Below are 27,649 nucleotides of genomic sequence, written 5' to 3'. Positions count from 1 at the left end.
CCTTCCTTGCTAACTAGAGGAGTTAGTCTGTTAAATGGTAGGTAGTTGAAAAAAAAAAATATATTGAGGTGATGCGTTAAGGCACACAAAGATGTATGGTGTGGGCTTAAACAGTTCTGAGAACAAAACCTTCCAAGCAGCTCAGCCTGGAGAAGAAGCTTAAGTTAATGATCATTAATATTGTCTGTATTAATAAATATAGACTCTAAGACAGATGTTTGGGATTTATATGCTGCATAGATGTTTTCTAGAATAAGTTACGAAGCGACACGTTCTTACAGGGTTGTATACAAGTGTGTGTATACATTTGTGCAAATGAAGGTGGAAGTCAGATTAAGTTTCTCTCTGAGACTGTGACATTAAAGGTATTCATAAGTCCCCTTATTTTTTCTTAAGGATAGCATACAAAATACTGACCAAAAAAGATTCAAAACGCCATCACAACAATCTCCTGAAACAGATTTGGCAGGTGGATGAAAAATTCTTCAAATGGCATTTTCACCTCGTTCCATCATCACCAGGCAGCAGGACCATCGGAGTTAATTGTCCCAGCCTATTCTTTGGCTCCTCGAGACGGCTTGTCTGCAGCATATGGACGTGAGAGAAGGCTGGTGCCTGTTGGATTGAGCGGAGGTGCCTGAAGAGGTTACTGTCTCCGGCTGTCCCTCCTGATGCTCTGCTGCGGGGTGTCTGGCAGAGGAGCTGATGGCAGTGTCAGGCGAATTCAGAGGCTTGGGTTAATCATACAGCCGAGCTGTCTTCAGCTGCTGCAGCTAAATCATGGAGGAATCATGGAATCCTGAATTGGAGCCCATGGACGGACTGTGTTGTTTCCAGTCCCAGTATTGATGGAGGTTCCCTGTGCTGAGCTCTTTCCTCATTTGTTCCTCAGCCTCTCTGGCTCTGTCAATGGTTGGACTCGATGATCCCAGAGGTCTCTTCCAACCTGATTGATTCTGTGATTCTGTGTCTGCAGCTGCCGTGCTTAATTTTGAAGAAACAAAATCCTTGTTGGTGTAGTAATAAATGTGCTGGCATGAAAACAAGCTTGCAAGCTTTTGAATGGCCTTGTATTTAGAAGGCACGTCAGTATCTATTGCAACTGATTCACTTCCTACTTAATGGCATAATCCTGTTAAGACAGTGCTGCTGTGCAGACAACCTTGCAACTCATTGTGGAGCAGGGTTTCCTCCCTCAAACCTGCTCCTGATACGCTTGGGCAGAGGCTGCCGCCTTTCTTTTTGAAAATGATTCCCAAGCTTGAATGCAGAAAGAAGGCAGCTGAGTATACTTGGAGACTTAAAACCTCTGCCACCTTAGTGTTTTGTAATGTTGAGGCTGAGCTCCTGCTACTGTCAGAGCTGTTGGTAACCTGCTCTGTATCAGCTGAGCTGGGAGAAATGGTAGATTCTGGTTTTCGAATGTAGGTAGGTTACCTGAAATATTGCAGCAGGCAGACTGATAACTTGGCTTGAATTTTACATAGTGTCATTAGAAACATTCTGCATTTAACTGTTGACATTTTTAGTTAACGTTTCCCTACTCTAGGTTATTTAAAACTGTATTTGTGGAAAAACTGAATCTCCTCCTGATTAATTTTCATGGTAGTTGTTTGCAGTGGCTTTGGCTCATTGTACATCTGTGTTCATTGTACATCTGTGTATCTGGCACATAAGCCCTGGGATTGTCATCGTCTTCTCTTCAGCATGCAGAAGAGCATTGCCTAGCAGTAAAGTGTTTTTTTTTTTATCAGTATGCTTTATGTTCGGTTGCTTGCAAAATTCAGTAGTTCCCTATAGGTTTTCTCATCATTAGTGCTAATTAAGCCAAGTTCCCCTGAATACATGTATGCAAAAAAAAAAAACAAACTTGTGCAGTAGAAGAGGATGTCTCTAGCTAGAGAGTCTTCTAGACAAGGCTGAAAGTCTGCTGTGGGTTCCTAGGAGGTTTTGGGTTGTATTTAGAGGAGATGAGGTTCAGGGTCACTTCCCCTTGCTTCCCCCGCAAAGTAGAGGGAATCCTGGCTCTGAAAGTTGAGCTGTTGCAGGAAGCACAATTAATCTCTCATAGCAAGGTATATTCTCTCACTGGGTTTAAAAAAACAAAAAAGACTGTTTTCTCTAGTGATGACAAAGCATGAAAAATAGCTCTGGTTTTGATTTCAGAGCTGTGAGATGGAACTAAGCTCCCCAAACCCTCCTTGATTCAGATTTAATATTCTCCTTTAAACAAGCTCTTTATGGAACGGGAGTATCGCTAAGTGGTCTCTGTTAGAACTGATGGCATTTCATTACCCTTAAAAGGATTTTTGTAAGCATGAAGTGGACCTGGAACTAGGTGTAATGACATTGCTTTGTCAACTTGGTACCTTTTTATGGCCTTTCTTCAAACGGAGTCAAAATAAAACTCCAGGCCACTGTGGCTGCAAGAAAGATGCTGAAAATGTGCCTGCAGCATGAGTGGTGCAGTGATGTCTTCCCAAGAGAGCCCAGAGCTGAGGACCATCCTTCTCTGTGCAGTTCAGGCTTCGATGGATTGTTATAACTCCCTTCCCTGCCTGTTTCCCAGCTGTGGGGGAAAAAATATATAATCAACACCCAGAGCTGACTTCCTAGTGTCTTCAAACAGAGGTTTGCTTAGGGGAACCATATTCCCATCAGATGCTTGAAGCCTGGAGGTGGCAGTGGAGGGTACCCAGAGCACATTCAACAGCAGCTGGTACTGCTGAACCTGGAGCTGAAATGCCCCAAACCAACTCCAAGGAATGGGATCAGACTGAAATAGCTTGGGATCCTCTGTGCCATGGTTTTTGTTAGACCTCCATTAGACTTGAATCTGATCTGTTGAGAGGCCATAATTATAGTAGCCAAGATGACTTTACCTTGATTAGAGGACAAATCTGGCAATTTTTTGGTAATCTGGGGGTTGCATCTAACCCAAATTAATGTGATTCTGAGGGGTGAAGGTGTTTGCTCTCTGATAGAATGCATTTAAGGGGAGCCTCATTTATACGTTTCATTTATCTATCCATATAGCAGTCTAGAGAATCGAGGGGGTTTTTCTTTAAATAGTCCTTCCTGATTAGACTGCAATAACCTCTCTGGGGTTGTGGTACGCTTGCTCAGTTTATATTTTGTAAAATGTTTCTCAGCACAGAGGTTTGAATCAGGGAATATACTCAGCCAGTGGTGGTCTGTCCCTGTGGCACAGGCTAAGGCAGCAGTGACCTTATTTAGGTGGTGCTCTGGAGTAAGGAGGAACTAATGCAACTGTTGCTTTATTAAAAAAAACACCCAACGTGGGGTTTTTTGTTTTGTTTTTTTTTTTTATTTCAGCCACTCACAGCTTTAGCAAAACAGTCTTTTGATACTGAACCTTCATACGCTTTGTCTCAGTAGCCTTTGTTTTTATATGTGACAAAATTTAGACTTGGAGCTGCTGGAGCACAAAATCTGAGCGCTATAATAGCAGCTTCCTATGCCTGAATATAGCTTTGTTTTTAAAAAGTACAAATTAGTATGCTGGTGCATGCTTAGTGACACTAATTACTTTGCCTTAAGATATCAGTCTGCTGTAAAAACAGTCTCTGAGGTATGTGATGTCAATACCAATTTCTGTATTGGTCCCAGGTGCTGAACAGTCTGCTGTGGTGGTCATGGTGTTGGACTGTAACCTAAATTTCTAATCTTTGACTTCAATGCCTTAAAATGGGTGTTGGAAATAGGCAACCAAGCTATAAGACGTGGGACTTGGGATATTCTGTCACTCCTACCAATCCCTCGGGGGCCAGGGAGTGGAAGCACAGAGCGAGAAAGACTTTAAGGAAATGTAAGTGAAGAGCAAAAGCTGCTGTTGTCATCTCTCTTTCCTCTCATCAATTAAGTCCCCCAAAACTGAGAACAATAAATCCATGTTGCAATTAAATATGGGACCATGGCAAGATAGGAGTTGGGGTTAGAGATACAGAAATGGGACCAGCACCATATTAGATAGAAGTAGAATTGAAAGGCTTTGGTATATTCAGGAGGAAAATATGTGTGTGTGTGTGTGTGTATATATATATAGTCCCATGAGAGGGAATGAGTCATCTACTTTGTGGAAATGGCAACTCCTACAGTCACAGATCTTGTTACCAACTCAGAGCTGAGGCATTCATGGTTGTAGTAGCAACTGTAGAGTGTGTGTATGGAAAGGGGAGAGGAGCAGTTGGCTGCAGACCTTTAATTGTAACTAGTGATGCAATTAAAGGCAGATGCAATTCTCCTGATTTGAAGGAGTAGATAAAGCACCTACCCATTTCTCATGGAAGCTCACTGGGCTAGGTGCCCCTCCAGCCTGACCCTCGGGATGTTTCAAACTGCAGTTTTAAGTACAGTGTGAGCTGCCCCAGGGTGCAGTTTGGAGGGCACCTGGCCGCACACTGTCCCTGCAGAAGGCCACAGAGCATGCCAACCTGGTCACTGCCTGTAGAGTTGTCTTGCAGCATCCCAGCATCTGCAGTCCTTACATCGGGGATACTAAAGGGTATATCTGTATTTATTTCTGTTAATATCTGGTATGGACCAGTTGTTCGTGGATTACTGTTGTCAGGTTCACTGTGCCACCATCGTGTCTCGCAGGAGTAAGCACCTGGAGTGTGTGTGGTTTTTAAAGCGTGCCTGGGAGGGGGGAACCCTCATCTGTCCCAAACCAATCTTCTGGTGAGTGCCTCCTAGTTCTAGTGTGGAGTGACTTGTTGAACACCAGTCTGGCTGTTGCCTTGTTCACAACCCTTATGGTAAGGCAGCTGCTCCATTCCTTTAATCAATTTAGTCAGCCATCTGTATGCATCCTCTGGCTCCAGTGAGTACTCCTGGGATGTGGAGAACTGCACACGCCATCAGGATGCGAATGTAGCAAGGCTGAATGGGTAAATACTCATGCTTTACTGTTTCCCCACTGGTCTCCCCTCAACACCAAACCAAGCTTCCAGACATGTTTCAGAAGCAGTTTATTTGGTAATTCCATTTGTTAGCTGCAAGAGCTCTCCAAGGTCGTAGGTTTTAGCGTTAAATAAAGCAATTGATTTATAATCTCACAGACTGAGAATAAAGATAAGCAGCAGAGCAACCAGAACCCGTGAGAATGTGTTTACTTTCTAGCAACTCTTAGTGGTATTTCCATAGGACACTGGTCACTAACTTCTTAAGAAGAAGAAAACAGTGACTTGGGAACTGGAAATGTCTCTCTTCTATTTTCCCTAAAACAAAACAATCAGTTCCTTTCAATTTGATTTTTATAAGTAAATTCTGTTGCACATTTATAAATCTTTTTCAAATATCCAGGAGTTTTTGTGTCCTTGAAAGATTCCGTATAAAACTTCAGCTAGTCTTTGGCCAGAAATATGGAGTTTAAAAGTGGGTTAAAAAAAGGAGCAGTTGCTGATCGTTTCTAATGTGCACATCTTTGAGGAGCAAGGACCACTGCTAGTCCAAAAGGGAACTTCACTGGATGTTCAAGTGATCTAAAATATGGCTTACCTCTGGTGTGCCCTTAAAAAATGAAAATAACGTCTGAACTGATCTCCTGTCTCTAGAGGAGGTTTCCTCAAGCTAGAACTGAGGTAGGTGTATAGCACACGTAGATGGTTGGTGCTCCATCTGCCCTCTGAGGTGGTGAAAACCTTCGTTGTCAGTCCCACGTTAAATCTACTTAAAACAGTGCTACCAAAACACATTGCTCTTATTTTAGCAGGACATTAATAGTTGTTGTGTGCACATTTTGTGGGTTACTTTAGCTTGCTGGTGGCACTGTGCCTCTCGCCGCATGTGAAGTGGACGCTGTTGGCTAGCTGGTTTATCTTGTGACTCGATGGCCTTTTTGACAAAAAAGGATAAAGTATTTCTTATTACTCGATTGCATGTTATCATTGTGCTAATAACTAATGCACGTTGTAGAAATGTATCACCTGCAAACCACAGAATCAGTCAGGTTGGAAGAGACCTCTGGGATCATAGAGTCCAACCATTGCCCTGACACCACCACGTCAACTAGACCATGGCACTAAGTGCCATGGCCAGTCTTTTCTCAAACACCTCCAGAGATGGTGACTCCACCACCTCCCTGGGCAGCCCCTTCCAATGGCTAATGACCCTTGCTGAGAAGAAATGCTTCCTAATGTCCAACCTGAACCTCCCCTGGCAAAGCCTGAGGCTGTGTCCTCTTGTCCTATCGCTAGTTGCCTGGGAGAAGAGGCCGACTCCCACTTCACTACAACCTCCCTTCAGGTAGTTGTAGACTGCACTAAGGTCACCTCTGAGCCTCCTCTTCTCCAGGCTAAACACCCCCAGCTCCCTCAGCCGTTCTTCGTAGGTCAGACCCTCCAGACCCTTCCCCAGCTTGGTCACCCTCCTCTGGACTCGCTCCAACACCTCAACACCAGAATGATGTTGTTCTTCAGAGCTGGCCCTGTTGTGTCTTTTGACAAAATAAAACTGAAGTTCTCTTGCGAATTTCTCGTATAGGTGAGCTTGCACATCAGCAAGTGCTTGCATTGAAACAAAGACTTCAAGCAGTAAGTGACAGGAATACCACCGAGCTAGTTAAGTGCAAATAAGCCTTGCTTAATGCTAAATGTATTTAGAAGACTTGTGAGAAAAAGCATGAAAATAACTGTTGCTATGCAAGTGGGCTGCTTGTCCTAATCCTGATGAGTCCAGGGGGAAGCAGAGCTTTGCAAATATTAGGAATAATTTTATATGGTAAATAATCCACTTGATTAGCTACTTAGATTGTTGATCTTTTTTCTTTGCAATCGATTCCTAAAAGCTGACCAGCAGAAAGCAAGAATGCTTCTTATACCAATAATGTACAGATGATGGAGGCCAAGGTGCGAGTGTGCCTCTCTCGCAGCCAGCAAACATATGTACAGGTGCTGGCTTATTTCTGCATCCTTTTTCTCCCTGCAGCATCTTTGCTGCTGTTTGAAGGTCACAGGTCTGACAATCAATTTCATTGGTTGATGCTTTTTATGAATTTTTTTAATGGTGTGTTAACTTTTATAGACATATTGAAATATTCATTTGTTATGTCTACAGCAAGTCTCTATTTAAAAAAAAAAATTGAATTAATGCTGGAGAAGCAAACCTACCCCAGGTGAGAGAGGTTCTATTCTGTTCTAATAACTTGGCTTTTTACCAGACATGGTAATACATTACTTTTTTTTCCTCAGCAGCAGAAGGCTGAGGGTATAAATTGAATCCAAGTAGATGAATCGCTGTCATCAGTTTAGTTACGCTTTACCTGAATCCACAGGGCAGCGAGCAGGAGCCGAGCCAGCGGTTCAATTAAGATTGTGGTACAAGTAAATCCTCTGTATTGTTATAGAGGCTTTTGATTATAAAATTCTTCCATAGAATAGGGTGAGCTGACAAGACAGGCCTGAATGGTGCTTCCATCCTGTTTGTATAAAAAGTGAGGAGACTAGGGTAGATCTGCAGCGGGGAGAGAGCTGTCTGTCTGCTTAGGTGCCTTCTTTCCCTCTCCTGTTTTATTTAAATAGATACATGCTGGCTTGCTTTATTCCCTACCTATAAACACATTCCTTTTCTTTGCCTTTTTTGGGGCTTGTGATTTCCCAGACTTGACCCGACTAGCTCCTTTCCCCTCTAGCCAGCGAGCAGTCGTGAGTGAGACTGTCTCCTGCCACTGCTCCGGAGAAGTGTAGGTGTTTGAGTTAAAAGGCCAGGTTGCAAGCTGTTTCATTGAATTATTTTATACCCTCAGACTGCATATCAACAATCCTTTCTCTCCGTAGTTTAAAAATAACTTGATGATATCTCCTTTACAAGGACTTGAAAGCTCTGTTGGCATTTAAATTTATCTTCCCGTGAAAGCATTGCAGTGCCTTCAACTTCTCAGCTCTGTTGAGGGGTAGAAAATTCTAGCTGTTACAGCTATGGGGGGGCAGGCTAAAGAGCCCTCTCTCTTCCTGTAGTTGGTTTAATGCTTTCTGATTGTAGAAGGGTACCTTAAATACCCCTGCTCTCAGGATTTTTCAAGCTGTATGAATGTGAAGTCAGTGTAAACTTGCTTTTCTCTGCTGCCATTCAGAACTTGCTGCCTGTTCACAAATGCTGTGGCTTCTTGGAAGAATATGTGATAGGGACAGCAGAGACTGAAATGAATTACTTAGTGGAAGAACTCCAAAAGAGACCTCTCAAAGTAGCAGGTTGATTGCTTAGTCAAGAGACTTGAGGAGAGCTGGCTACTGATCACAGAAACCTGGAGACTGAGGGCAAATGCTACCCCCAAACCCTTTCTGGGAGGAGTACCAAACTGGGGTCTGGCTGAGGCTGATCCTCCTGAAAGGAGGTAGGTGTGTGTGCACATCCACCCTACAGCAGCATGGGCTGCAGGCAGGCAGGAGCTCCTTCTGGGGAGCAGGTTTCCTCCCCTGGCTGCTAGGTGTCTAATATATTTCTCTTGAGCCCTTCCAAGCTGCGAAGGTAGCAATGACATGAGCTGTTTATAACCTGCTGCCTGCCTTTCATGTACAACCTCAGGCTTTTCTCATTTGCAGCTTAACTTTGTTACAAGGTGACTGCTTTTACTTCCAACTTCATTGGTACCTATTACAAACTTGCCCTGCAGTTCAAGACAGAAGGTGCCTCAGTTTCCACGAGCAACCCTAAGTGGAACTCATAGCGTGCATGGTTTTTACAGTACTGATGATACATGTTTCGACCCTCTGTTGTTACTCGAGGCATTTAGAAGGCTTTTTCCCCACAAATGCTGGTTTACTCTGCATTAACACTTAAGAGTTCACCAAGCTGCTGTATATAGGAGCTAAGGGATGCAGCAGTGCAACCAGGAGAAATCAGTGGACAGCCATCCCATAGCACACTGTTTGTAGAGCGTACAGCTGAGTGTTAAGCACGTTTCCAGGGTGAGCTGTCAGCTTTGATATTTGGGTACCGCGTAATGTAGATGATGTAGTTGGACTGGAAAACACCTAGAGCATCTCAACAAAGATCCTGGCTGCTGGAGGGAGACTGTTACCACAAAAAGTCCTGTTTCAGTAAACGGAGATGCAGGTGTGTTTGGAGGGGATGAGAAAATGGTGCCTGAGGGCAAGAACACCACACTGTTGGCATGTGTGCCAGACCTGACCAAGGTGCTCTGAACGGGGTATTTGCTAACTGCAAATTGTGATTATCAGCTGTGACATGTTGAGGTGGTAAAACACCCTGCTGGTAAGTACATGTGTTGTGTTACACAGTTCTCAACCTATGCTTTTGTTCCTCAGTATTGAGTTCGACCGAGACTGTGACTACTTTGCCATCGCTGGGGTGACAAAGAAGATTAAAGTCTATGAGTATGGTACAGTCATTCAGGACGCGGTGGATATTCACTACCCGGAGAATGAAATGACCTGTAATTCCAAAATCAGGTAGGCGTTGACTTTGCATTTGAACTCAGAGGGCCTTTTCCATTTGCTTGTTCATGTGCAGTAGCTGTTTTGCGTTCTTTATCCATTGTGGGAATGGGAGGAGAAAGGAGGAAAGCAGGAGCTGATGGAGAGCTTGCTTTGAACTCTGAGTGCCATCGGGTGACATCAAGCACAGTTACTTGTGTATGCCAGGCTCATCCAAGGTAACAGCAGGCCCACGGATCTGGAGGAGAAAGGGACACAGGGTAGTGAACTGTTTTTGTGTTCCTTGCAAATGCTGTTGGATACCTACTCAGTTAAAAGGAGAGTAAGAGCGGAGTAGTAGGTATGCTTCAGGTAAAGTCTTAGCTTGTCTCAAGGTAACTTCTGTGCCCAGTTCTTTATAATAGCCATCGATTCCTTCATGCTCTCTTCATCAACTGGATCCTTTCCATTCTGCTGAGAGGCTGCTAGTCCTCAGGAAATGTGCCTCATTTGCACCTTCTGCCTGTGAATTTGTCTGCTTGAAGTACTGTTCTGCTGGGCATCATAATATCAAGCTTTTGGGAAAAGACCTTGCTTGATTTTTGCTTCTGTGCTATCATTACTGTCAACCTATTTTTTATCTTTTTAAATGACTTAAACCAAAGAAATATACACCACCGTGTCAGAACTTTGATTGAAAGAATGCGGCTAACATAACTTAAAAATCCTCATTCAAAAATTCTATTAAAGCTCAGAAGTAAATAATACAGGCAATCAAACCACTTCAGTATTATAACACGGGTCTCCAGCGTCTCAGTTGAACTCATTTGTTTTTATTTGGTACTCTACATTTTAAAAACAGTAAAGCACCCACAAAAGCATAAGTAATAAATTCATATCGCCGTCTGGCTTCCATGAAACCAAACTCTTGTGCAACAAGATTAATAATGTTTGCAAACCTACTTTATAGTGTAAAAGTCATGCTTAGTTTTGTAGTTGACATGTTTCTTAAGATAGATCAGTCACTCCTGTATCACTCATGCTGATTATTCTCGGGAATGGTGTGACACTATGTTATGAATGAAAAGATGTAAATGGAACTGACCCTGGGACTGGCTTTCAAGATGGGTAAAAACAGTCTGAGGGGTTTGTTGATAAGCCATGCTGATTGTGGAGCTTATGTTTTGCTGGACTTGTGAAATGGTCAGTATTTTTGCCTGAGTCATAGCAGAGTTCACACCGTTCAGCTTCATTATTCTGGGGAGAAGAGCAGAATAATCAGAGAACCATCTGGCAGTAGATTAATATCTTTTGCCTATATTAGAAGGGGAAAAGCAATGTGTGTTTGGTGTTTCTTGGTCTGTCTGAGACAACTTCCAAACATGCTATTTCAAATTTGAGAGGGATCTACCCTGACGATCCTGCCAGGCATTAGGGAGTTGGTTGTTCTCCCTTCTGCAACAGCTGCTGGTGAGGAGAGCTGTGGTAGTGCCTTCAGTGATGTTACTCTTGTCAGCTTTGTGCTCCAGACAAGACACTGCTTACATCAAAGACTACTTCTCTTTCTCAAATTTCATGCATATATACATTTTTTTATATATATATATATATATATATGATGATGCTAAATGTATTGTCCTCTGACACTGTGCCTTGGTGGAGGTGGACAGGGTCCTCTTCTTGCATTCTTTGCCCTAGTTTCTCTCATTCCTTTGAAGAAATGAATTTTTTTTTTTTTCCCCATTGGCACTTCCACATTATATCAACTTTCCTTCTGCATGTGGGTGCTTTTGGTTTTGACAAATAAAGTCAGGCTGTCAGTCAAATGCATCCTTGCTGTATCCATTGGCTGTGCTGCCAGTCGCCGGTGCTGGGGTTCGCTGGCGTGCTGTTGAGCAGCATAATAACTTGCTGTTCTGAAGTGGCGTAGCTTGAGGGAGAAGGTATAGATGAAGGCTGTAATTTCATTACAGAATATTGCAGTATGCTGAAAGTGTGCCTGTATTGTAATAAAAAAATCTAAACAAGTGGAGCCTGCTTTTTATAAAAAGCCTTGGCTTAAAGCTGTTGTTCTTAATTTGGGTGGAGGTGCAGCTTCTTTCAGAGGCTCATTCTACCTGCTAGTGCCCTTTCTGATGTCAAAGACAGATGTACTTCTGCTGTGGCACGTGGGTGGTACCTCTCTTCCCACCAGAGATGCAGGGGTCTGTACAGATGGGCTTTGGTGACGCGTCTCCTCTGCTGAAGCTGCTGTGTGACACTGGCACGGCTCGTAATGCCCCTTCCATCCTTGTCTGTCCGCAAGCGCTTTGGCTTTCCAAATGGGAAGCTCACCCTAAACTGGTCCTGGTTAACCTTGCTCAGAGCGATGATGCCAGCACATAAATCGTTAGTGGTTACGATGGTGACTCAGCTTTCGGAGGAGCAGCGGCTCTGATGGCCTTTCATAAAAGCAGACAGGTGACAGCACTTGTGAGGACTCTCGTCTGGCCAAGAGCGAGTCTGCTGGGCTGGAGCAGCTGCGGGAAGGGAAGCCCTTGCCCGGGACAGGGCTGGCACCAGCCCAGCCCTGCTCTGCCCTGTGCCAGCTGGGTGCCTGCTGAAAGGTTGAGCTTCATGCCAGCAGTCATTGATTGTAGGCTTTCCTGGAGCAGAGCCCTGGTACCAGCTGTAGCTGAGTCTTTCTTCCTCTTTTCCAACCCCCTTTTTTTTTTTATACCCACCTGCTTCTTAAATACATTCTTTTTTTCATCATCTGCTGAGCTTTCTCGTCCCTGTTTTTAAGAACAGGGAGGAAGTCGGTGTGTCAGGTTTTTGGTAAATGTGCATCGCGTCCCCCGGGAACAACAGTGGCATAAGCTTCCAGGAACAACACAAGATGACACATAAATCCTCATAAAAATCCCATTTACAGATTCATAGCTTCAGTACAAGAAACAAATCCTGGCGTTGTGTAGTAGCTATAAACAGCACCCTGTGAGCTAATTATGATTTGCTGTGTCCCTAGCTATGGCAGATGCTAATCTGCAGCTCCCCCCATGCAGGAGGAGATGGGAAAGGACGAGAAGAGGATGAACGGCTAGCAGCGAGCCACAGCTCCTCTCTGATTTATTCAAGAGGCAGATTTGTTGTTTTGCCATAGGTTGCAGGGGGAGAAAAATAAGGAGATCTAGCGTTCAGGTAAAAGAAATTGGCTTTAGACCTCGTTAATCTACAAGAAGGGATGTGCAAGTGTGGTTAGGTAAACACGCTTTTGAAACCCATGTTTAGTATTCTGCACGCTCACCGCTGTGTTTGCAGCATCTGTACTTCAGTGATAGATGTTACCACAAACCTCCAAAATCAGCTGCATCTGTTTAGTCAACTGCAGCAAAAGCAAAGCATCAGGAGGCTTTTTTTTTTTTTTAGGAGGCTGCTAGTATTTTATTGTTTTCATTTTCCAGTGTCAATAAATCAAACGTGTGATTGCTCTATCCTAATAGCAGTTCATGGGCATATTGCTGTCAGTTTTTAAAATGGCAGTCAGTTCTCACTGGGAAGTTTTAAGTTAACCAAAAACTTGCTGTATGGTGTTTTTCAGTGTAGATTCTTTGCTATTTCACAGAATCAATCAGGTTGGAAGAGCCCTCTGGGATCATTGAGTCCCACCGTTGCCCTGACACCACCATGTCAAATAGACCAGGGCACTAAGTGCCATGTCCAGTCTTTTCTTAAACACCTCCAGAGATGGTGACTCCACCACCTCCCTGGGCAGCCCCTTCCAATGGCTAATGACCCTTGCTGAGAAGAAATGCTTCCTAATGTCCAACCTCAACCTCCCCTGGTGAAGCTTGAGGCTGTGTCCTCTTGTCCTATCGCTAGTTGCCTGGGAGAAGAGGCCGACTCCCACTCCACTACAACCTCCCTTCAGGTAGTTGTAGACTGCACTAAGGTCACCTCTGAGCCTCCTCTTCTCCAGGCTAAACAACCCCAGCTCCCTCAGCTGTTCCTCATAGGTCAGACCCACCAGACCCTTCACCAGGTGAGGAGAGGTGTGAGCTCTCTTTATGCTGAAAAAACCTTACGAGTGGCTGTGTTGGATGCCCATATTTCCAACGCAGAAAATGTTTGGCACTAAACAGGTTATAAGGAAATAGACCTTCAACTTTCATTAATTCTGGTTTTCAGAGTAACTGCTTCACTTTGCAATAAGATGAAGTTTTTCTTTAGAAGTATGGGTCTGTTAACCCTACTGGAGGTTTTCTTTGGATTGATTAGAAAAAAGGGTTTTCTAAAACATTCATAATGATAATGTAATTCTGTATGTCTCTGAAGTATTTGGTTAGTGTTATTCGCATGGGTGTTCCTTGCAGTAATAGATCACTCCCTTAAAAACATTTCAGTCCTGTAACTACTGGGCATTGGTTGACTCATGGTAATAGACTGGATCTGAAGCACTTGGCACTCGGAAGCAGGTCACACCACAGCAGTTTGTGCCTTATTAAAAGCTTTAACTCCTTTAACTCTCACTGCCAGAGGAGCGGTTGACACCAGGTAACTTGATCCCGGATTTAAGACATTTCAGCCATAAAAACACTGGTTTATGAAAGAAACATCAGCGCTAACTGAGCTGGCCCACTTGTGTCTCTGAATAAAATGAAGGATGCACATAAATCTTTACGGGGTCAGGATTTCTCTGTGTCCGGATCTGATGCCAAGGTTAGGAGAGTGTTTTGGAGGTCGGTGATTAGCTTTTAACCAGAGTTTCTCCAGGCTAATCTCCTAGGAAGGAAACCTATCACAATTTACGGCATGATAAACCTCTGGGGTGTAACTATTGCACTGTTTCTGGATTAAAGAACAAAGTAAAAACTAAAAAAAACCCAGCTACTAGTATTTAAAATAAAAGATGGTCTCCCTCAACTCCTTTTAATCCAGCGCTGAATTATGCATTATCTCAGTCTTACGTAGCTATCATATCCCATAGCCTCCACATTTCAGTTGCTCCCTGCAGGCCATCTAAAGGTTGTCTGCAGAAGGTTATTTTTATGAACTTGTGGGGTTTTGATGTTTATCCTGTTTGAGGACTGTGTAAGCTGCATTTTTGGTCCATCCCACCTTTGCCCTATCCTTTCCCCTTCTCCAGCTTGCTCCCCTATGCATTTTTGAGTCTGTTATTCAGTTTGTTACCTGTGATAACAACTCAAGGGAACCCAAAAAAGTAGATGTCTTTGAAGTTTCAACAAAATTGCCTGTGTTGGGCATGGAAGAAAGATCAGTGCTTCCCTTGAGGGAAGCATGGCAATAGCTTCTCAACACTTTATAGCTCCCAGGGAATCCACATGAAAGAGAGACTTTGTAATGTCCCAGCTCCGGGACAGCCTTCCTTCAGGCCTGTAGCATCACACATGCCAGAGAATACAACCAAAGAACAGTCAGCCCCTGGTGAAAAGCATCCTTTACCTGGAGAGGGAGCTCCCCTCCACCTGAGCCAACCCTGAACTGTGCTCTGCAAAGGTTACTTTTGAGAATTGAAGTTATAAAGAAGCTCAGGTATTGCAATGTCAAGGAGAAAGCTCTAGTTTCAGACTTTGTAAAGAGAGCTGGGTGGTGATGAGGGGAGAACTAAGGCAGAGAGCTGGAACAGGTTTGGTTTTGTCTTATTATAATCCTTTAATCATTTTGCTTAAAAATGAAAGATTTATGGTGTGTGTGACTTAAAAGGTGTTAATTGAACCACTTAGTGGCTGCAAATCCCTGAACATTTTTCACCTGTCAGTTCCTGTTTTCCCCTCTCAGTGTATCTACAAATGCTTTCCAAGTGAGTGTTAACCCCTTGTTAACACCATCAGACTTGAGTAGGACAGAATGCTTAGCTCGAATTCTGCTGTGCCAGACCTAATGGACATGCTTTTGGGCACAGAAACCCTTCATTTTCCTCCATCTATATTGATAAACTATTACCTGTCCCTAACAACCTGACACTTCTTATATCCTTAGATCTATCGCATCTCAAACAGAACTGTTAAACTCTGTCCTTCCTATTTTTGTACCTGTTCAATAACTCCTAATTTTCATTGTCTGGGGTGATTTCTTTTTTTGACAAGATAGTTACGTGATTATCCTCTCCGTAGTTCAGCCTGCAATACCCAGCTCTCTTCTGCTGGTTGGATGTGGATCTCGTGCTCCCCTAGCATAGAGCATCCATCTTCTAATGAGCCAGGATGGCACCAGTAGGTCTGCCTTTTTCTAGGTCCCTCTCCACCTGCTGATGCTGCCTGACATACTCTCAAAGCCATCCAGATAGATGACTGCCTTCTCCAAGATTTGGCCCTGGGTGTATTCTTCCTGCTTTTGCATGATGGCTAAACTTACAGTTTATTTTTTTTCTTAAGCTGCTTGAAGCTCTGACTTGAGTGGAGATAAGATGGCAGGGGGAAGAGGTTTGAACAGATAAATGTCTAATGCAGTGTCTCCCTGCCATTAGTTGGAGACTGCTCCCAGCCCAGAGCCTCACTTTGTTGTAGCCCTAGGGCTCTGAACAGCTTTTACTTCCATCAATGACTGACTGCTCTGCCTGGAAACAGGACTCCCGACGTCAGACATGGTTATGTCTGGGCTGCTGCAGCCTTCACCTCGTGGTCCTGGTGGGCAGTGTCTGCCAGCTTCATTTGGTCCTTAGGGAGCCACGTAAGCCTCTCCTGAATGAGGCTTCTAGTAAATCACAGACTGTCAAGACCTGCCTTTGTGTGGGTACCTGAAGGTGGTAGAGCTGGTGTAATGATAGCTCCTTGATGACACATTTGTGGACAGTCCTTGTGTCTACAAGGGCTGAGGACACTCATTAATGACGTATCACGGAAGAGGTGAAATCAAGGAAAGCATTGCCTGAGCTGTATCACCTCAACCATCTTCTTAGCAGCTGGTGGTTAAAGAAGATGACTTAGACTGGGTAAATAAAACTTTCAAAGTTTCTGAATGCAAAGTTTTAAAACCAAGGGATATTGTTATACAAAGGAGGAGTGTAAGTGTGTGGACAAGCTCTAGGTAGATAGAGGATAACTTCTTACACAGGGAGAAGTGTTTGACAGATTGAAAGCAGTGTCATCAAATGTCTCTCTGTACTGGCCGTTCTAAAGAAAGCTCCCAGTCATCCACTGGGGAAGGTGGGTCCTGAAGGTTTTCTCCAAGCAGTGGTGTGAGAAGCTTGCGGAAAGCTGCTGCAGTTGGACGACTTTGTCTTGTTTCTGTGAGTTACAGATTAACTTGTGCAGACAGAGGAAGTTCGAGCTGGAATTCTTTTTGGATCCCTCAGTGAAGTTTCCTGCTGATGCAAGCACCAATAGCGTGTTATTCCTTCCTTGTATTTCTTCACATTTGTCTTAAAAACCAGCTGAGTTTCTCGCCTCCCGTTATTTGGCTGCTCCAGATCCTCAGATAAGGTTGTTGATTCCACACAGCTAAATAGTGGTGAGCTATGATTAGTGGTTGGTGTGCATAGTCCCTGTGTAGTTATAAAACTCACAGAATCACAGAATCAGTCAGGTTGGAAGAGCCCTCTGGGATCATCGAGTCCAACCATTGCCCTGACACCACCATGTCAACTAGACCATGGCACTAAGTGCCATGTCCAGTCTTGTCTTAAACACATCCAGAGATGGTGACTCTACCACCTCCCTGGGCAGCCCCTTCCAATGGCTAATGACCCTTGCTGAGAAGAAATGCTTCCTAATGTCCAACCTGACCCTCCCCTGGCGAAGCTTGAGGCTGTGTCCTCTTGTCCTATCGCTAGTTGCCTGGGGGAAGAGGCCGACTCCCACTGCGCTACAACCTCCCTTCAGGTAGTTGTAGACTGCACTAAGGTCGCCTCTGAGCCTCCTCTTCTCCAGGCTAAACACCCCCAGCTCCCTCAGCCGTTCCTCATAGGGTTTTTTTGATTGCACGGGTTTGTATTTTGAACTGAATTAAACAGCCATGCAAAACTAAATGGCAATTCCACCAACAAACTTAACCATCAGCAGACAGAACAAGAGCAGTGACACTGCCAAGTCACATTCGTACCATTCTGGCACTATGCCTCCACCCTGATGCCGGAAAAACATGATGGAGGTAAGAAAATTTGTAATACTTGTCCACCAATTTTTGGACCATCTGGTAGAAAAACATGCCAGTTGGTTTCAGCTGTGCTGCATGTAGCAGAAGCTGAACTGACAGATCCAGTTCGTGCAGGTCATCAAACAGCTCTGATGCAGTTAACTAGATTACAGTAGCCTTGGGGCCAAGTTTTAACCAACAATATAAACTAGAAATCCCTGATTCTGTAACTTTTGAGTACTGCTTTGATCAGTGCAGCGACACAGTGAAACATGATGTAGGTACATGGATAGGGGCTTAGGAGTATTATACCTTGGCAAATTCTTGGTTCCACTATACACTCGCATCCTGTTTTCCTTAGGAATTTACACACAGAAGGGGGAAAATCCTTTCCCTTTTTTAAGGTAAACACTTCTTTTTCACTTAGTTAAACAAACTAAGCATTGGTGTTCTGCTCTTGACTATGGTCAAACTTAACTTACTGGGGTGTTGGAGCGAGCCCAGAGGAGGGCGACCAAGCTGGTGAAGGGTCTGACCTACAAGGAATGGCTGAGGGATAGGAAGGGGGGTCTTTCCGCATGTACCGAAAGCTGGAAGTAGTTTCTCAGGAGTCAGACTTTCATTTGCACATAGGTACATGTATAGAACATGACACATGTGCCAAAGGAGAGGTTCATTTACCATCCATGCAGCTATGTGTTTTACATACATAGCTTCTGTTCGGTAAGTAGTTATCTTTACGGTAATAATAATAGTAGTAGCTATTGGCAAGAGGCTGAGAAGTCAAACCCTGAGCTCTCCATGAGAATTTGTGTGAATTCAAATAGCAAAACAATCGCAGTGTTAGAGATGAATGCATTAAAAAAAAAAATCCCAAACCACAGCACTTCATGTTGAGGGGGGCAATGTCACTAAGCCAATCAAGCTTTTCTTTTAGCTTGTGGAGGAAGGGTTGTTATATTTCTGGTGGGTCTTGATTTTGTCCTTTCTTGAGTGTTTCAGTGGGGTGGCTTGATCAAATGCTGCGTGCTTTGCAAAGACACTAATTGCCTGACGTATTGCAGGAGTGATTTTTGTGTTGCAAGGTATGATTTAATGTAAGACTGACTGGAGCTCTTTCTTTTCAAGCTGTATCAGCTGGAGTAGTTATCACAAGAACCTGCTAGCCAGCAGCGACTATGAAGGCACTGTCATCCTTTGGGATGGATTCACAGGACAAAGATCCAAGGTCTACCAGGTAACACGCAATCAGTGAGCAACACTTTCCCACACCATGGACCACGTCAGGGAGCAGTATCAGTCTGAGGTTCTGCTTCTAGTCCAGCAATAGGCTTTTCTGTTTCATAGGGTGAAATGGGTGCTTCTCCTGTTTGGTAAATGTCTCATCCACACAGCTTTAATGAGCTGTAGCTGTCTGAGGGAGGCGGCTGTATCTTCTTGTCACAGTCCTGAGGCAGTTGACATTTTCTTGCCGCTGCTTTCGGGCAGGGAATCTGCACAGGGAGAAATGAGTTCCTGGAAGTTGTTTGTCTTGCCTTTCTTAAGAAACCTCTGTCTCTCCATACCTGTTCCACTTCAGTTGTGGTCAAAAGCCTTTTGTACAATCCTGCAGTGATTGCTAAGAGCAAAATGCAGACTTTAAGTGGCAAGACTGGGAGAATGGAGCGGTAGGCAGAACCCTTTGTGGCACCCTGTGCTCGACAGAGCAGCGTACGTGTGCAAGTGGGCTGAGCTCGACAGCGAGACGTGCTGCAGGAGCACTTTCTGGCATTTTGTCTTTTCATGCAATTTGAACATTGTGTTTCGATATAATGGATTCTGAGAGGCTTGTGATCAGAACAAGGAGGTTGAAAGAGAAGATGGTCTGTTTGGGGAGAGGCTGGAAGTGCTGCAGGCTGTTGTGTAGGTAGCATAGTGCATTGAAACTGGTCAGTGATAATGAGTGAACTGCAGACCAACCTTCAGTTCCCCCCTCTTGACAGCTCAACAGAAGTTTTAATTCCTGTTTAAGCCCTTGTTTACTTCTTTGTTGTGTTTTGGCCATTTTATAATGATTGTTTTCACTAATCCTTTTTATATCTCGATTAAAAAGAAATTATACTGGACAAAATAAATCTAGTCTGTTTTCCTCTCAAATATATTTTGCATTTCTACCTAGAGAGGGCCAGCTGTTGCTTATGTTAAAACAAACTCCTTTTGCTTCCTATCAGATTACTTGAATTTTTTATCTGGTTTTACACAGAGGTATGCACACTGACATCTGCTTCTCGTGTATTAGAAATCCTTTAATGACTTTGTCCTGGCAAGCTTTTCATGTTCTCGTCTTACAAGCCTGTATGAAGGCTTTAAAGGGTTTGACTGAATTTCGGGTTTCATCCATGCAGTGTTTTGCTTCCACGTGGGATCTGCCAGCATAACAAATACACGTTTTCTGTGTTTTGGGGGAGAGTGTGCAGCCTTGTGAGAATATTTGGGTGGAAAAACACAGAATTAGACACTAGAATGTTTTTTTAATAACTCAATAGGAAAGTGAGGATTTCCTGAACTTTCACAAAGATGTTTGAAATGACTTTGAACAGGCATCTAATTGGTGTTGGGAGATAAAACTGATTTACTAGAATAAGGAGCAGCTCGCAGTGGAACCACAGCCAGTCAAACCATGCTGCAAAAACAAGTCTTTAATGTATATTTCCTGAAATCATTATGTTTTTTCTTTCAAGTAAAAAAAAAAAAAAAAAAAACAAACATCAGTTTTAGTTTTTAAAATTGCCATTCTACTGTTTTCTGCTTTCATGGCATGTCTGGCATACTACAAGCATTGGTCTCATTGGGAGAAAAGATATTTTTTGAGAAACTACTAAACACAGCAAGCTGCTCTGTCCAAGACTCCCCTGACAATTTATACCAAACAGCATGTGTTTTTTCTTTTATTGTTTTATCAGATTACAGCTCACTACCTTGCAATATCTTTCATGTTTCTCTAAACAGGAGCATGAGAAAAGGTGCTGGAGTGTTGACTTTAACTTGATGGACCCAAAGCTATTGGCTTCAGGCTCTGATGATGCCAAAGGTATTATTCTTTTTCAGTCTCTGTGCAGAAGGCTCACACTTTGTGTATTCCTTTTGAGGAACAAAAATGTGATATTTCAAGTAGCTGATTCCTCAGCTGCCTTCAATACTGTGGTTTATGTGGTAATGTGTAAGATATTACTGAACTGTTCAGATCTTAGAGAAGGAGAAGCTTTGTTTGGATTAAGTTTTCTTGGTGCAATGTTCACATTTTTTGGGTAATATGCTCTCTAGCTGGCATTTTCCAGGACACTAAACAAAGCAAAATGTGTTCTATCATTAGTTAAGCTTGTTGAGTTAAAGCCTTGGGGCTTTTCAAAAGAACAGCATGTATTTATATTTCAAAAATGAGGTTGTCGGGGGGAGAAAAAAGCAGACGTTAAAAATGCCTGCTGCAGTTCTACCTGTAGCTCAGAATGTTAAAGACTCTGTGCAATTAAAGCTTCCTGCTTTTGCAATGCGCAGTGTTTCTCAGAGCTTAACAGAGTCAGATCACAGAATTGACTAGGTTGGGAGAGCCCTCTGGGATCATCGAGTCCAACCATTGCCCTGACACCACCATGTCAACTAGACCATGGCACTAAGTGCCATGTCCACTCTTTTCTTAAACCCCTCCAGAGATGGTGACTCCACCACCTCCCTGGGCAGCCCCTTCCAATAGCTAATGACCCTTTCTCAGAAGAAATGCTTCCTAATGACCAACCTGACATTAGGATGACCTGGATGGTGGGCTGAATGGGAGTGCTGGGAGCTTTCCACACTCCGGGGTCCATTTGACAAAGGGCTTTTGGAGAACCCTTAAGACAAGCCCTTTCCCAACATACTGGTAGAAAAATCTTCCTCTTCTAAGAAGAAATAGGAAACTTCTAAAGAAAAGGATAGCACTGAGTGATATGTAGTATTCCTCATCCCTAATGAACAAGATTTTATCTGTAATACGTTTACAATATCAAATTAGAGTTATTAAGCAAAAAGAGCTTGAGAGTTTCTTTCATAGTGAGGATCAACTCTCCCAGATGGGCTGATACAGCTCTGGACAGAGCTCCTCATGATTTGCTTTGAAACGATAAAGTAATTTTTCATAAACATTAAACCTTGCAAGCTGCTCCCCTCTCTAAAATGCTTTTAAATCCTGTTTCAAAAGAAAGCTGTATTAGTGTTCCTCAGTTGCATTTGGCACTCTTAATGTAGCTGGTAATTCCATTTACAAAACGCAGCTTTAATGATTATTTTATATTTAAGGTGGGTTTAAAATGTTTTTGATACACTTCCACCAAAAAGCGAGGGGGGGAAGTGAAGAGTTTTCTGTGTGCTTCAATGCAGCAGGAGTGAACATTCACCTTGTAAATTATCAACCTCTCCATCACGTTGCTCCCCACTCACGCTATGCATTTGAAAAAGCTCATCTGCCAGGTAGACATGCATTTATTAGCATGTTAACAAGTGGTCCAGTTTTGCAAAGCCCAGCTGCAAGCAGAGCTCCTGTCTCTAGTTAAACAGTTCACTTCTTCAGTAATAGTTTCTAAAAGCATAGTGTTTACTTAGTGATTATTGTAATAAAATGTGCAGGTCTACAGAACTTGCATTTCAATTCACAAAGGTCTTTTGAAGGTGTATCGGGGTTTTGGGGAATAAAACCGGGCTGGAACATTTTATCCTTTACTTCTATCATAGTTTGCCTGTGATTTGCATATGTAACAAGCCCATTAGAGACAAATGTGTGAAAGTATTTGAAATAAGCACAGATTTTAAAGTCTTTAAGGTGCAGAGCAATCGTAGCAAATGTCCAAATTAATGTCATAGTGTCCACCTTCAGTTTCAGTGATCACGTTGAAAGGGTTAAATGTGAGGAAAAGGTGACACCTATGATTTGTCTTAACTCAAACCTGCCTAACAAACTTTTTCTGTTTATTGTGTTCATGAGCGTTTGGTTGAGTTCTGGCCAGCTTTGGGTACATACAATGCACATTTGGCCAGGTACAGCATCTGGTGGGAAATCCAAGTTTTATGTACCGTTCCTGTCTGCTTTTCCTCCTCTGCTGTATGAGGCCACACCGGGCTTTCTAACAAGAAATCTCAGTTCTGATGGATATTGGTGTGACCAGAGCAATTGGAGCTAATCTCGCCACACTCCCCTGGAAAGCACGAGTATAACATTTTCCTGTCAAGCCATCAAGACAAGCCAGCAAAAAAATGACAGCTCTGGCATTTCTTCCCACTTGCCTGTATATGTGCCTGTCTCTCCTCGGTGTTTTCAAGTTGGAAGCTAATTTTTAAAGCACTTGGTATGCTTGCTAGGCAAGTATTAGGGAAGGAGCTTTTAGATGAAAAATCCTATCATCAGTGCATCACAGCTGTCCCTGCCAGGACTCAGGCACAGCAAAGGGTGAGCTAAAGAATGGAGTGCTATTAGGGATAAAATGATTCTGATATAATTAGAAACAGCATCCTTGGGTCCTGCATTGTCCTCTTCGTTAGAGGAAGATAATCCAGGATGCTTATTTGTGGAAGATCTTTGTACTCTAATAGCAGATAATGAGAGCATAAAAGCATTATTGTATTTGAAGTAACTACTGTGTGTACCTCACTTTTATCTACAGTTGTCGTGGCCTTCCCTTTTAAAGAGGCAAAGGTAGTTGTGTGTGTCCATAGGGACCCAAAGGTGTACGCCAGCTAGACAGCAGTGAGCAAAATTGAAGTGTTTACTTGTGCCACAAGCAGCTTGGGGAAATGGCACAGTCTTAATTTCAGTTCTTTTATGCACATAGTAATGGCAGGAGCTATGATTCTCATGTAAGTAGGAAAGGGTGAATTTCTGCCATTTGGACAGAAAAGATTATTTAATTTTGAGGGTGAAATCATGCTATCAAAGTGCCAGGACAGGGCTGAAGCTAGGGCACTTAGCTAATGGCTTACAGCTGCTTCTCAGCCCAACACCCCTGTCTGCTCTGGATTGGCAATGTAGTTTAATGGCTGTGGTAAAGTTAGCAGATGAGAGGGAGCAAAATATTTTGTGATGCCATGTGGGTAGAATTTAAATCTCTACTGTGGTAGACATCTGTTCTGGAGTGGTGAAGCATTTGTTCTCTGCTCTGGGGTTGTTTCTGAAGCTCAAGGGGTTACAGGCAGTGCTGACACATTCAACTGAAGGAAGAGTCCTGATTTTATGTCCTTTCTGTAAGCTGTAGTCCCTTCATTATTTCCTGGCTTAAAATGGAGAGGTGGAGCAGAACAGGAGCACCTGAGAGCTCTGAGCCATAGGGAGAGGTTGCCTTTCATTGTCTCGTGGCAAGGAGAAATGCAAGCATCTGTTTCATATGTATGGGGCAAGTCATTTCCATGCTGCTTTGGTAAGTGAGACCATGGGTGCTAATCCTACAGCTATTTTTTGCAGTGTCCCTGAATTCAGTGGGACAAAGCAGATTTGCAGGGTTGGCTTCATGAAAAAGAAGCATGGCCTTTTAGAGGGGGAGCTGAGCTGAGAACTGCACATCAGAGTTTGCTCCTCAGCTTTGTTCAGGACTTCCAGAGGATTGTTTGGGGCTTTGTATTCAGTGATCCTTAGCTCCTTCAGCTTCTGCTGACTTTAACTTAAGGTATAGGTGTTTATTGCTCTTAAATATCAAATTGAACTTTCAGTTTGCTCATTTTCCTGACTAAAAGAAGTTAGATAATTTCCTGGAGATTTGTGAAGTTGTTGGATTCAATTTGGAATACGTTGAAAGGTCAAGAAGATGTTGGTAGTTAAAATACCAGCCAACATATCTGTCTGACTCTGTCTTACACAAGGAGGAATACCCCACGGTCATTGCCTGCTAACAGTCAGGAGTTTACATCATCCTCCTGACCTGCACAAGGCAGTGGATCAAAAATGTTACCCAGCAGAGCAATTGAGCAGGTTCTTCCTTTCCTAGGGACTCCTCAGATCTGTAGAAATGAGTTCTCTGGTAGCAGTATCCTATTCCTGATTTACAGCTTTTTTCAGAGTAACAGCAGCCTCTCACATGAGTAGATAAGAGTTGCAAGAACAACAGACTGGATGAAATATCCTTACTATCAGTATACCAGCTGTGTACATCGACCCCTTCGGCTATTGCAGTGCAGGCTTCCATCTCTTTTAGTTGGTGTTTGGGCACACAACTGGTGTGTTAAAAAAAAAATATATATATAATCTGATGCATTTAGTGTAAAGCTTCAACCAAATAAAAAAAAAAACTTGAAAAGATCTAAACATGTTAAACAGAAAAAGCTGTTCTGGAGGAATCTTCTTACTTGTTTGGTGAGGGGCAGACATTTGGCAACATAGAGGTGTCTCAGCAGCTGCAAAATTGGGAAGCATATGCTTTGAGAACATGTGTTTTAGAACTAGTCAATCTCAGATGGTTGCTTGTCTCATCAACGCAATTCTGGGTGTTATCAAGACGTCTGTACGTTGTATAATTACTGCCTCAACCTCAGCAAAATTGCTGAAAGCTACAGCAAATAAACTCTACCCTTATGAATTATGCTTTATTAACCTGTCAGTTCTTTTTAAAAAATAATGGGCAGCTCCAGGTAAAACTTGACATGTTTCATTGCGTGTTATGTGTCGCATATATCCTTTTTATGGCACTGACTAAGATATAATTGGAGCCCAGCGTATCCCAGAGCAGGTAGATCACACAAATTGCAGACTCTAATCTGTGTCTGTCAGTTGTAACGAATATGCTGATGGCTTTGAAACACACAGGATGACTCTTCACCAGGTTAAACAGCGCATCTTATGACCTGAAAACTTGAATGAAAAAAGGAGCCAAGATGAAACTGAGCCCTCAATTAGCTTTTGCTACAAAACTGAGACCAGATGGCCATTCGTTTATTTGAACTGATGTCAAGGAGAGACTTGGCCGCTTTGGATGCAACTTTAAATACTAATACCTGGTTGGAAGGCTTCACAGAATCAGAATTGTTTTGGTTGGAAAGGACCTTTAAGATCATAGAGTCCAACCATTAACCCAGCACTGCCAAGGCCACCACTAACCCATGTCCCTCAGCACCACATCTACACGGCTTTTAAATATCTCCAGGGACGGGGACTCCACCACTGCCCTGGGCAGCCTGTGCCAGTGCTTGACAACCCTTTCCATGAAGAAATTGTTCCTGATCTCCAATCTATACCTCCCCTGGCACAAATTGAGGCCATCTCCTCTCATCCTATCGCTTGTTACCTGAGAGAAGAGACCGACCCCCACCTCACTACACCCTCCTTTCAGGCAGTTGTAGAGAGCGAGAAGGTCTCTCCTCAGCCTCCCTTTCTCCGCACTAAACACCCCCAGGTCCCTCAGCCGCTCCTCATCACACTTGTCCTCCAGACCCTTCACCATCTTCGTTGCCCTTCTCTGGACTCGCTCCAGCACCTCAGTGTCTTTTCTGTAGTGAGGGGCCCAAAACTGAACACAGTGTGGTTTTAGTACTAGATTTGGGCAGAACATCGCTCTGAACTGTGAGATCATGTAACCTCCCCACACGCCTCAAGTTGAAGCAGTGTTATCATCCAACAGTGTCCTCTTGTAATCGTGTTATTATTTGCTTCCTATGCCATCTCATCTGTAAGCTTGATGTCCTCTACTGCTACTGTAACTTAAGACTGTCCATCTCCTGGTGTCTGTTCATTAAAGCGAAATGCTAATGTTTTAAATTGTTTTGCAAAGTTGGCTTTCCTGGCTCCATTCCCCTCCTTGCCCCCACAATGGGGGAGGTATGTCATCCAGTCTCACTTGGGAGAAGGGAGCATCTTAAACCATGCTTGCAAAGCTGTTGGTTTCATTTAGAGATGTAGCTAGACGTTTAGGATGAACATTATAGCTCTGGTAAAGGAGGATGGATTTATTTCTGAAAACCAACAACAGGGTGGGTGCTGTTTTCATTGAATTTTATGTAATGCTTATATGCAACTAGAGCATGCATCAGTGTTTGTATTTCTGGTGTGTGTGTGTGCTGCTTTATAATAGTTGGAGGCAGCTGTCAGATGCCCACACAGTGCTGGATTTAAAATGATTCCGTAGTGAGCTCTGAGCAGTCACGTATTTCCTTCATCCTTGAAGCGGTTCTCCTCAGTATGGTCAGAAATAGTGCAATCTTGTTGCTTTTCATTGCTCACCATACTGTTAAAAAGTAGGTGCACTAGAGTGAACCTGCCTTTTCCTTGACCATCTTAAATGTCCTTGAGTAATCCACGTGGAAGCCTTGCTGCTTCTTCAAAGCTCCTGACTGATCAAGAGGTGATAGAGAGGGCTCCTCGGAGGGTGGGGGGACACACCATAAAACTGCTTACCTCGTTTAGTGACCACAGTCAGTAACAAGATTCCTGTTCTTTTCCTGGTTTTGCTCACTTCACCTCCAAAGTGACCTTTCTGTAAAAGACAGCAGAGAACCCAGTGGCCACAGATCTGAAGAAGCCCAGGCAGCTTGTGGCAGCTCTTTAGGGGATTAAGCCTTCATGTAGCTCCCGCGTGTTCGAACATTAGTTTCAGCTTGCTCTGCATCCTGCCTCAGTACGCTGGTTGTGATACTCAAGTACAGCACAACCCACTCATCAAGAGAAGGGAGAACGTTTAAGTCTTATTTAAGTCTACCTTGTAGGCATCAATGGGGCTTGATGCCAGTGTGCTGCCCCTTCACCTGGACCAAGGGCAAAGTGTTTTGTCTGTAGCCTCTAGTAGTGAGGCTGGCTGCTTGGGGAGCACCTGGCACTCTTCATCTTTAAGGTTAAGTGGTATTGAAGTGTTTGTGGAGGGTGGGGAAGGCTGTATTTTGAAAAGCTGATGGTGTTTTCGGTTGGTTGGCCTGTGAAGCGCTGAAGTGAGTACTTGGGGGAAGAGCTCATTCTGTACCAAGAAGCTTAATCAATGTTCACGCGGTGGTCTCGTAGAACAGTAGAGTTCCTTGTAGCAAGGAAATAGATCATCATAGGAAGCCAGCATAGTGATTTCTTTCCTGTCTGTGCCGGTTTCTCGAGAATAAAACAAGTTGTTCTCACTCACTGTGCTCAAGCATATAGTTAGGTGTATTTATTCTGTGCAAAGCAATTCTCCTGCTCTTGATTATGTGAATCTACGGTCCAGTAACCTTAA

At 43.4% G+C, this 27,649-nt stretch overlaps 1 protein-coding gene across 2 annotated transcripts in view; it reads left to right on the top strand.

Annotated features, from left to right (window-relative positions):
* COP1 (COP1 E3 ubiquitin ligase) overlaps positions 1–27,649 on the top strand; it is a 133,634-nt gene that overhangs the window by 46,006 nt on the left and 59,979 nt on the right. For both annotated transcript variants that reach the window (XM_068416859.1, XM_068416860.1), the window contains exons 12-14: positions 9,288–9,431; positions 18,597–18,705; positions 20,457–20,538. In XM_068416859.1, coding sequence (XP_068272960.1) covers positions 9,288–9,431; positions 18,597–18,705; positions 20,457–20,538 — 335 coding nt within the window. The remainder of the gene's footprint in view (positions 1–9,287; positions 9,432–18,596; positions 18,706–20,456; positions 20,539–27,649) is intronic.

This window comes from Nyctibius grandis, chromosome 21 (genome assembly GCF_013368605.1).
Source record: "Nyctibius grandis isolate bNycGra1 chromosome 21, bNycGra1.pri, whole genome shotgun sequence".
Taxonomy (NCBI): Eukaryota; Metazoa; Chordata; class Aves; order Nyctibiiformes; family Nyctibiidae; genus Nyctibius; species Nyctibius grandis.
The sequence above is the reverse complement of the archived record's forward strand: the minus strand, read 5'-3'. Positions and strand labels throughout refer to the sequence as shown.